The 11,884-nt window shown below is 41.7% G+C and overlaps 1 protein-coding gene across 1 annotated transcript; it reads right to left on the reverse strand.

The window, feature by feature from the left end:
• Positions 1-1,146: 1,146 nt before the first annotated feature.
• Positions 1,147-4,544, reverse strand: LOC142163076 (uncharacterized). The gene is made up of 6 exons (XM_075220329.1): positions 4,120-4,544; positions 3,652-3,766; positions 3,344-3,558; positions 2,879-3,260; positions 2,300-2,490; positions 1,147-2,026 (listed from the first exon to the last, which is right to left on the reverse strand). Exons 1-6 carry the CDS (start codon positions 4,542-4,544, stop codon positions 1,147-1,149), a joined length of 2,208 nt encoding a protein of 735 aa, XP_075076430.1.
• Positions 4,545-11,884: the final 7,340 nt, after the last annotated feature.

Raw genomic sequence — 11,884 nt, forward strand, 5'->3', positions numbered from 1 at the left:
TGGAAACGAAATTCTTCCATTTCATTGAGTTGTGTTAACCTTAAATTTCCAGCTTCCGCCGAGTCCAAGTTCAACCTTTTTAAGGCCCACATGGCTTTGTGCTCCAGTTCTACTGGTAGATGACAAGCCTTGCCGAAGACTAACCGATAAGGAGAAGTGCCAATAGGGGTTTTGTATGTCATGCGGTATGCCCACAATGCATCATCTAGCTTCCTTGACCAATCGGTCCTGTTTGCATTAATAGTTTTTGCTAGAATGTTCTTTATCTCCCGGTTGGAAACTTCAACTTGGCCACTTGATTGGGGATGATAAGGTGTGTCCACCTTATGCTTGACGTCATATTTCTCTAGTAGCCCCGTGAAAGCCTTGTTACAAAAATAAGACCCACCATCACTAAGAATGGCTCTAGGAGTGGAAACCGTGTGAATATGTTTTTCTTTAAGAATATGGTCACACTCCTTGCCTTATTGTTTGGTAAGGCAATTGCTTCAACCCATTTGGACACATAGTCCACAGCCACCAAGATATATTTCATACCACAAGAGCTTACAAAGGGACCCATAAAATCAATTCCCCACACATCGAAGATCTCTATCTCCATCACAAAGTGCATTGCATTTCATGCCTCTTGGAGATTGATCCTTTCCATTGACATTAATTACATGCCTTGACCATTTGATTGGCATCTTGATAAATCAACGGCCAGTAATAACAACATTCAAGCACCTTAGCCGCCGTTCGATTTCCCCCATAGTGACCCCCAACCGGTGAGTCGTGGCATGCCTTTAGAATTGGCATAATCTCCTCTTCTAGAACACACCTTCTGATGATGTTGTCAGCACAAACACAGAACAAGAATGGTTCTTCCCAATAGTATTGCCGACAATCTCTCAAAAACTTCTTCTTCTGATAAGGTTCCAATCCCTCCGGAATAAGGTCACTAACCAAGTAGTTAGCAATATCAGCATACCAAGGAGCAAAAGTGTTAGATAATGCCAATATGTGTTCATCCGAGAAAGCATCGTTGATTTCAAGATCCTCCTTTGGTCTCCCTTCCTCTTCAAGCCTTGATAAATGATCTGCAACTTGATTTTCCATCCCTTTTCTATCTTTAACTTCGAAGTCAAACTCTTGCAACAACAGGACCTATTGAATCAACCTAGGCTTTGCATCCTTCTTTTCCATAAGATAGCGAAGAGCAGCATGGTCTGTATACACTATCACCTTGGATCCCAACAAGTAAGCCCAAAATTTCACAAAGGCATAGACAATGGCAAGAAGTTCTTGCTCAGTCACTGTATAATTCATTTGCGCTCCATTGATTGTCTTACTTGCATAATAGACCGAGTGAAGAACCTTGTTATGATGTTGGCCAAGCACTGCTCCAATAGCTACACTACTGGCATAACACATGAGTTCGAATGGAAGAGACCAATCGGGTGTGACAATAATAGTTGCCGTGGTGAGCTTTTGTTTCAATTCCTCAAAGGCTTTGAGGCATTTCTCGTCAAACACAAATTTTGCATCTTTCTCAAGGAGTTTGCACATGGGATTTGCAATCTTGGAAAAATCCTTGATGAAACGCCTATAAAATTCGGCATGCCCCAAGAAACGTGGGACACCTTTAGCTGAAGTAGGTGGAGGGAGCTTGGAAATGATCTCGATCTTTGCCCGGTCAACCTCTACGCCATGTTTTGAAATTTTATGCCCCAATACAATACCTTCATCCACCATGAAATGGCATTTCTCCCAGTTAAGCACAAGGTTGGTCTCCTCACATCTCTTGAGCACTTGTCTAAGATTGTTAAGACAATGCTTAAAAGAGTCACCTACCACCGAAAAGTCATTCATGAAAACCTCTAGAAAATCCTCCACCATGTCGAAGAAGATGGACATCATGCATCTTTGAAAATTAGCCGGAGCGTTGCACAAACCAAACGGCATCCGGCTAAAGGCAAAAGTTCCATAAGGGCAAGTGAATGTTGTCTTCTCGTAGTCCTCCAATGCTATGTTGATTTGGTTGTAACTGGAATATCCATCAAGAAAGCAATAGAATGACCTTCACGCTAGCCGATCAAGCATTTGATGAATAAAAGGCATAATGAAATGGTGTTTGCATGTGGCACTGTTGAGCTTCCGATAATCCATACACACCCTCTATCCGATCACCGTTCTTGTTGGGATGAGCTCATTTTTATCATTTTCAATCATGGTCATGCCTCCCTTTTTCGGCACACATTGCACCACGCTCACCCAAGAACTATCGGCAATGGGGTAGACTACCTCGACATCCAACAACTTGATGATTTCTTTCTTTACCACCTCTTGTATGAACGGGTTCAACCGTCGTTGGTGCTCCACACTTGTTTTAGTCTCATTCTCCAATTGGATTTTGTGCTCACAAATTCCGGCGGGAATCCCTCGGATGTCCGCAATTGTCCATCCAATAGCTTGCCTATGCTCCTTCAAGACATCCAACAATTGTTCTACCTGCACATCATTCAACAAAGAAGAAACGATTACTGGTAAAGTATCATTTAAGCCAATAAATTTATACCTCAAGTGTGGTGGAAGTGGTTTGAGCTCTAGTTGTGGTGGCTCAATAATAGACGGCTTTGCAGGAGGGAGTGGCTCTATTCTCCAAGTTGAGAGAGAGCTTTTTCGGAGCATAAGTGTAGGACCCAAGCCCTTCCAATGCATTGACTGATTCCATATACCCCTCCATATCTTCACCATCGAAGTTCACCAAAATAGCCGCCAACGCCTCACCGAGGCATTGTTCTTCCATCTTCATTTCAATCGCATCTTCCACCTCATCAACAACATCAATCACTGAGATGCTTTAATATTCATGTGGTAGTTTCATACCCTTGCTTACTTGGAATGTAACCTCTTCATCATTCACACAGAATTTGATCTCATTCTGTTCCAAATCCATTATTGCTCTTCCGGTGGCAAGGAATGGTCTCCGCAAAATAATAGGGATCTCTTTGTCAACCACACAATCGAGGATTATGAAATCGGCGGGTAAATGAAACTTTCCCACTTTAACAGGCACATCATCGATAATTCCCACCGGTCTCTTTATGAAATGATCGGCCATTTGCAATCTCATACTTGTGGGCCTTGGCATACCTAACCCTGCTTGCTTGTAAATGGCAAGAGGTATTAAGTTGATTTGTCCCAATAGTACATAGAATGGTGAAAGCTCTCGGATCCTCTTTCTTTTGAACGGTGGATGTTGCAATGATGGAACTAACCTGGTGTGTCACATTTCACCACTTCATTCTTGGTGGTTCTCTTCTTGGTGATCAAGTCTTTCAAATATTTAGCAAAACCCAACATCTCTTGAAATGCTTCCACAAATGTAATATTCACCGATAGTTGCTTGAGAATGTCATAGAACTTTTCGAGTTTGATATCATCAACCTTCCTAGCAAGTCTTTGAGGGAATGGATGAGGAGGTCTAAGAATAGGTGGTAGAGTTTTTGGTGTCTCTTTTACCTTTTCCTTTACCTCTTCCCGATTTTCTTCTTGCAGTTTCAACTCTTCTGGAACCTTTTCAACTTCAACAACACTCGGCTCTTCAACCTCAACCTCATGTTTGGACTCTTCTACTTCAACCACTTGTTACCTCCCTCATTGTAGTACCTTCCCACTCCGAGTAGTAATTGCCATGATATGAGAAGTTGGACCACTCCCACTACCCTTTGGGTTCGCAATTGTGTCACTTGGAGGTGTCCCTTTTTGCTTCAGATTTTGTTTCCTAGAGAGGTTCTCATTTGCATATCCAATTTTTGAATGGATGCAGTATGAGAGCCAACAAGCTCGGTCATATTCCTCATAGAAGTGTCAGACTTCTCTTGATTTTGCAATACCCGTTCAAGCATGCTTTCCAACTTGGAATCACTTGAGGAACCTTGATTTGAATATTGACCCTTTGGAGGAACATAAGGGTTTGAACTCTGATTTAAGAAGTTGTTGTTGTTATTCCAATTTCCTTGATTTGAGCCACCTTGGTCATTTCGCCACTATTGGTTGCCTTGCCCTTGTGGGTTAGGCCTCCATTGATTTTGTTGTCCTTGACCTTGGTATTGTTGCCTTTAATAACCTCCTTACGAGTTGTTGACATAGTTTGCCTCCTCAAAGTCTTCATGTGATATGGGTTGCACATCCTCCACCATATTTACCTTCTTCATTTGGCTTTCGGTGAACATCTTTGTCAACACATTGACATTTGTGGCAAGACCTGCGATCAATTGATCTCTCTCTTGATTTTCCTTGATTATGGTGGTCAAGGAAGGAGAACCATATGCAATTCCACCTGTGGTGTCCTTTGAGTGCCAAGCTTGATTATGTTTTGCCATTTTGTCAAGTATTTGTGTGGCCCTTGCAAATGATTTGTCCATAAAAGATCCATCAGTTGCATTCTTGGCTATATTTGGTTCATAGAATCCAAACCCATGTAGAATTTCTCCAACAAGATAGAATCCGGAAAACCATGGTTGAGAGACCTCACCAAATATAGCTTGAACCGATCTCATGCCTCATGTAGATGTTCTCCCGGTACTTCCTTGAAAAAGAAAATTTTATCCCGGACTTCAGACTTCTTACTTTGCGGGAACCATTTAGCTAAGAATGCTTGGACAAGTTCAAGCCAAGAATGAATGGAGTTTGGTGGAATATTTTGAAGCTATTTCCTTGCGTCCCCAGCTAGTGAGTACTTGAACACCCTCAACCTTAGGGCATCATCAGAGACGTTGTTCTGCTTTTGCATCGCACACACACCCAAGAAGTTTCTAAGATGTTGTGTCGGAACATCATCAGTGAAATTTCTGAAAAACCCCTCCGCTTTGAGCATAAGGATTAAACCATGTTCTACCTTGAAAGTTGCAGCACCAACAACCGGAGGTACAATAGCCTTTGTATCCTCAATGTACTCATCTACATCCGCAAAAGGATTTTCTTCCATTTGTTCCTCCATTTCTTCTTCATATTCGGCCATGTTTTCCTATCAACACCAAGAAAAACAAGCAAAGTGTGATGGAATAGAATAAGATGTAAAGCAAAGCACACACTAATTAGTAATTTTAAAATCGTATTCCCCGGCACCGGCGCCAAAATTTGATACACTCGAATTACACTTTAATTAAATAGTGTAAGGCGGTCGGTATCAAATATAATAAACCAACAAGGTTGGGGTCGAAACCCACAGGGAATAGACGTGAAAAGTTTACTCGAGTAGTGTGTTACTTGACTTAAGTCGTAATTCTATTCGGTTAATTGTAACAAGAGTATGATAGGATTGTGAGTTGAAGAAATAACTAATTGTAACGTTGAGAATGTAAATAATTTGATTAAAGAAACCAAGGTTGTGTCCCCTTCAATGAAATGTATTGCTATCGGTGTTCATGATATATTTCTAATGGAAGGTTCTTTAGATATGCAAATGATTTCTAAATGACTACCCAATATTTTCCAATAGTTGGGTAGTATTTCCTCTTTATTATTTTTCCAAATATAAAAGAGTTCCAACTAAGAACAAACAATATATGCCAAATAAAACTCATGTATTCCTAAGCGATTCTATTAAACAAGGTTTAAAGCCTTGAGTCTTTGATATTTACTTCTACCAAATTCTAACTCATTTTTCCAAGTAAAGAAAGAATTTAATGGCACTTGTTAATGTTTGCAACCAGCAACAATAAATGAAGAATGAGAAATAAATATATATCAACCAAGCCCTATACATATATTCAATGTTAAACACCCATTAACATAACACCCATTTAGGGTCCACAACCTTAGTATTTAAAGTTAGCTACACATGTTAAAATACAAAAAAATGAGAATATTAAATGCCATAAAGCTTACAAAGTGCAAGATTCTTCACTCAAAAGCTTCCAAAAGAGAGGAATATTAAAGACTTCGAATGTAGCTCAAAAACAAGACAAGATGCCCCCACAAAACCCCAATAAATCTATTTATAGTGGGTCAAAACTCCAGGTCAATTTTGCGACCGCATATCTATCGCATAACAGACATGTGGTCTGCATTCTCTTCAAGGCCATCGCATCTTCAAACCCTAGTTTCCAGGTATTCGTCGCATTTAGGTTATGCGATCCGCATTGTTGATTTGCGATCGCGATTCTCATCGAATTTTTCCGCCTTTAGCAACCTCTATAACGAGTTTGTGATCCATTTTGCGGCCCACAAACTTGGTATATGGTCGCATAATGGACCGTATTTGTTGCACCTAACTTTGGACAGCAAATTGTTAAACTCTGCGATTTCTTTGAGCATTATGCGGTCCGCATGTTGGATTTGCGACCTGCATCTTCACATCTGCGATCACATTTTGCTCTTTTCTTGTCCTTTTTCGGTTTTTATATTTCATTTCCATGTTCTTAAGTCTTAAGCCTCATACACTGCAAAAACATTAAAATTACATAAGTATAGAAGATAATTGCATTTAAAACAAGCTAAAATCTATGCTAATTGTATTAAATGTGCTGAAATTCTCCGGCACATCATTGGTCAATCTATCAACAATGACCCAAACTACATCAAACTTCTGCAAAGTCTACGGTAACCCAACTATGAAGTCCATAGTAATGCGCTCCTACTTTCACTCAGGTATAGTCATCTGCTGGAGTAGGCAACCTGGCCTCTGGTGCTCGTACTTAACCTGCTGGCAATTTAGGCACCTAGCTACATACTCAACTATGTCTTTCTTCTTCTGCCGCCACCAATTACGTCGTCTCAGGTCGCGAGACATCTTCGTAGCACCTGGATGAATGGTATACCAAGAACTATATGCCTCCTATAGAATCCTCTCCCTCAAGCCATTGACTTTAGGAACCCATAGATGACCCTGGAGTCGCAGAACACCATCCTTGCCGATATAAACCTCCTTGGCACCACCCTGTAGTACCGTCTCTCTGAGAACCATCAAATGCAGATCATCAAACTGTCGAGCCTTGATCTGCTCCAATAGTGAAGATTGGGAAATAACACATGCAAGAACACGGTTGGACTCTGAAATGTCCAACCTCACAAGTCTATTAGCCAAGGATTGAATGTCCAAAGCTAGTGGCCTCTCCTCTACTAAAATGAAATCCAAGCTACCCACACTCTCCGCCTTTCTGCTCAAGGCATCGGTGACCATATTCTCCTTGCTCGGATGATAAAGAATGGTAATGTCATAATCCTTCAGTAACTCAAGACATTTGTGTTGCCTCAAATTGAGATCCCTCTACTTGAACAAATGCTGTAAGCTGCGATGATCAGTGTAAACCTCACATGACACCCCATAAAGATAATGCCTCAAGATCTTAAGAGCATGAACAATCGCGGCTAACTCTAGATCGTGCACAAGGTAATTCTTCTCATGGATCTTCAGCTGACGAGAAGCATATACAATAACTCGCCCCCTGCATTAATACACAACCCAAGCTAATGCGTGAAGCGTCACAATACACTGTATACATCCCTAAACCGGAAGAAAACACTAGAACTGGTGATGTTGTCAAAGCTGTCTTGAGCTTCTGAAAGTTCGTCTCACAATCATCTGACCAACAGAATGGAGCACCCATCTGGGTCAACCTAGTCAAAGGTGTTGCAATGGATGAGAAGCCCTCCACAAACCGACAATAATAACCTGCTAACCCCAAAAAGACTTTGAACTGGCTCAATCTTCTTGGGATCCACCTTAATACCCTTGTCTGATACAACCTGCCCCAAGAATGCTACAAAATCTAGCCAAAACTCACACTTGGAGAACTTAACATATAGCTTCTATTCCCGCAAATTCTGGAGCACGACTCTCAAGTGCTGCTCATGCTCCTCCATGCTGCACGAGTAGATCTAAATGTCATGAATGAAGACAATGACAAACAAATCAATATACGACCTGAACACCCTGTTCATCAAATCCATAAATGTTGTGGGGGCGTTAGTCGGGCTGAAGGACATCACTAGAAACTCATAATGGCCATATCTAGTTCGGAAAGTAGTCTTCAGAACATTCGAGTCCCGAATGTTCAACTGATGTACCCCGATCTCAAGTCGATCTTAGAGAACACCCTAGTACCCTGTAGCTGGACAAGTGGATCATCGATCGCAGTAACGGGTACTTGTTCTTAATGGTAACTTTGTTCAACTGGCGGTAATCAATGCACCTCCGCATAGTCTCATCTTTCTTCTTCATAAATAACACTGGTGCACCCTAAAGTGATATACTTGGTCTGACAAACCCCTTTGCTAGCAACTTCTCAAGATGCTCCTTCAAATCTTTCACAGCCATACGCTACGATGGGATTGATATAGGCTGAGTACTTGGATCCAAATCAATGTAGAAATCGATATCATGATCTGGTGGCATGCTAGGAAGATTTGAAGGAAACACATCGGAGAACTCCCAGACTACTGGTACTGAATCAATCATCGGAGTCTCTGTGGTAATATCCCGAACATAAGCTAGATAAGCCAAACAACCCTTCTCGACCATATGTCGAGCCTTCGGAAAAGAGATAACTTGACTAGATGTACTGATAGATGAACCCTTCCACTAAAATCTAGGCAATTTTGGCATTGCTAAAGTAACAGTCTTGGCATGGCAATTAAGGATGGCGTGATATGGGGATAGCCAGTCCATGCCCAAGATGACCTCAAAGTCAGTCATATCAAGAAACAGAAGATCCGCTCTAGTCTCGTAACCACAGAATGTGACCACACATGACCGATAGATCCGATCCCCAGTAACAGAATTGCCCACAGGAGTGGACACATAAATAGGAGTTCTCAAGGACTCACGAGTAATATCCAGGAAATGAGCAAAATGAGATGACACATATGAATAGGTAGACCCTAGATCAAATAATACTAAAGCATCCCTACCGCAGATAGAAATAATACTTGTGATTACGACATTTGAGGCCATTGCATCTGGTCTTGTTAAAAAAGCATAGAACCTAGCTAGAACGTCGGTTGGCTAGCCTCCGCCTAATTGAACGGTAGCTAGTTGACCTCCCTGGCCTCCACCTCTAGGACGGCCTCTACCCGCCTACCCTCTGCCTCTAGGCGTCCGGACAGCTGGTGCTATAATCATCGGTTGAGGACCTTGCTATCCTTCCTTACCTTGAATCCTGGAGCAGAACCTTCGCACATGACTGAGATCCCCGCACTCAAAACAACCTCTCAGTATTGCGATCTACTGTCCTGAAGTTTGGCCCTGATGGCCTGAATATGCACTAGAAGAACCTTGAATGGCTGGCGGGCGGTAAGAACTCTTTGGCATAGCACTGAAGTAGGCGCTGGAAAAACCTTGGTGGCCTGAGTACCCACTAGAAGGACCCTGAATAGCTGGCGGGCGGTAAGAATTCTCCGGCATGGCATTGAAATAGCGTTGCGCTGGAGCATCCCAAGAAGGCGACAGTGCTGGATGCGTGGGCCTACTGAGGCTAACCCCTCATGAACTTACCTTTGCCCCCAGCTAGGGCACCACTAAATTCTCCAGAATAATGGACCCTCTTGTCCCGCTGCATCTACTCTCTACCCCTTTGACGGTAACCCTCAATCCTCCGAACAATATCCACTACTAGCAGGTAGGAAGTCCCCATCTCAACCTCCAGGGGCATAGAAGCCTGAATAACTGAGTGCAACCCCTCAACAAACCTCCGTACTCGCTCTGCCTAAGTAGGAAGTATCATAGGTGCATGGAGAGATAGCTTAGACAGTCTCGCCTCATAGTTGATCACTAACATCTGACCCTGCTTAAGCTACTCAAACTGGAACCGTAACTCTTCCCTCTGAGAGGGTGGGATATACCTGTCCAAGAATAGGCGTGTAAACTGGTCCTAAGTCATAGGAGGAGAACCTACTGGCCTGCCGAGAAGATAAGACTGCCACCACCTACGGGCCCTGCCCTCTAGCTAGAGAGTAGTGAAATCCACCCTATGGGACTCCAATATCCTCATGTTGTGCAGTTTGTCCCTGCACCGATCAATGTAGTCCTGGGGTTCCTCATGTAGCTCACCTCCGAAGACAAGAGGGTGTATCCTAGTCCATCTGTCTAATAGCTTCTGCGGCTCGCTAGTCGCAGTTGGTCTAGGCACAAGTACCGTTGTTGCCACTGGCTGGGCAACTCCCACGGGTAGTGGGCCCGGGGTCTAATATACTATAGCTGCATGCCCAGGATCTTGAGAAGTAGGGTTCTATGCTCCCCTTCCCGCCTGAGATGTGGATGGTTCTGCTGAAAAAAAACTAGCATGGCTCATAGATTCCATGAACTGTAGAATACGGCCCATTACCTCTTGAAAGCCCGGTGCTGACATGAAATCGATCGGGGCTGGCTCTGTTGCGGGCACCTTACCCTGCTTCTCAATAATGGGATCCTCCACTGGATCCACTGGTGGTGCAACTAGGGCCACTCTGGGATGTCCTCATCCCCTACCTCGGGCTGATGCCCTCCCTTGACCTCTATGTCGGCCTCTAGCAATAGTGGGAGAAGCCCCTCCCGGGTCTGGAACGTCTGTCGTGCACATTCTTACCATCTATGAGAGAATATGAGAAGAAAATTAGTACACCATCAACTACACGATAAGATATGAATAAAGAGTATTTTCGTAATACCCTATAGCCTCTCGAAGATAAGTACGTACGTCTCCACACTGATCCACAAGACTCTATTAGGCCTGATACCATGTTGTCATGACCCAATTCTAAAATAGGTCGTGATGGTGCTTGTTGATACCCAATTTTTCCATTATATTTTAAAAATATATACATATACTTTCAAAATAGTGCATATGCATCAACATTTAATTTATAAGCATATACAAATATTTTTCATAATTTTTAATGGCTATAAACGAATTTATTCATGCATTTTATTATATATAAATATCAAATAATTATCCTCCAAATTATTTTTTATGATGATTTAATCGTCTAAACTTATCATTTATACTAACATAATGTTTAAATATTTTTCAGTGCATTTTTTATAATTACATTTGCATTTTTAAGGCTAAATTGCATATTTTTTCAATAATAGCCCATATGCATATATAATTACATTATTTATGCATAAAATAACTTTTTATATTTCTATAATGTTATTTAATTATTTTTATTTATTTTCATTTATTTTCATGCACATATGATATTTTTGTTATCTATTAATTACTTTTATGAAATATTTATTTATTAAAACATTGGGTATTTAAAATCTGGTCCCAAATTAACCTTAATTTCGAACCTAAACTACCCGGACCTTGGCCCAATAACCCATCCCAATCCTAAGCAACCCAATCCAGTCCAAAACCGACCTCAACCCTTCTCAAATCCCAGTCGTTGATAAAAAGATGATCAACGACTCACAACATCTTTCCCCCTTTCCTTATATAACCCGACCCCAAACCCTAATCCCCATTTCTCTTCAATTTTTGCCTTCAAGCACCCCTCCCTCTCACAGAAACCCTAGTCACTTCTCAAAAAACCTCTCTTAATCTGTCTCAATCATGGATTTTCCATGATTCTCTTACCTTTTGTGTGTTATATCGCCATCTCTAATCTATGTTATCTCATAGTACTTGCCCAAACATGGCAAGTACTATATCCCAGATTCGACCTTACCCCTTTTGACCGCTTGAATCTGGACACGAATCTCATCCATATACTTCACGACCATGGCTATAGGGGTCCGATTAGTCGAGATTTCGGCCAATCTTCGACTTTTATCAACTAGGGTTTGAATTTCCCTTTATTCCTTATCGATTCTTAACTGATACTTTTCCTTTTCTGTGTTTGATTACTCTTTTCCTTATGTTTCCCTACTTTCCACTTTATTTTTTACCTTAAATTTGACTCTAAATGATTTTTT

Source organism: Nicotiana tabacum, chromosome 8 (assembly GCF_000715075.1).
Source record: "Nicotiana tabacum cultivar K326 chromosome 8, ASM71507v2, whole genome shotgun sequence".
Lineage (NCBI taxonomy): Eukaryota > Viridiplantae > Streptophyta > Magnoliopsida > Solanales > Solanaceae > Nicotiana > Nicotiana tabacum.

Bases quoted from the DNA above. Each gene is read 5' to 3' on its own strand.
- LOC142163076 (XM_075220329.1), bottom strand. From the start codon at position 4,544: ATGAGATCGGTTCAAGCTATATTTGGTGAGGTCTCTCAACCATGGTTT. The intron at 3,767-4,119 runs GTAAGGAGGTTA...GAACCTCTCTAG, and splicing joins GCAAACTATGTCAACAACTC to GAAACAAAATCTGAAGCAAA. The intron at 3,261-3,343 runs GTTGGGTTTTGC...GTGACACACCAG, and splicing joins GTGGAAGCATTTCAAGAGAT to GTTAGTTCCATCATTGCAAC.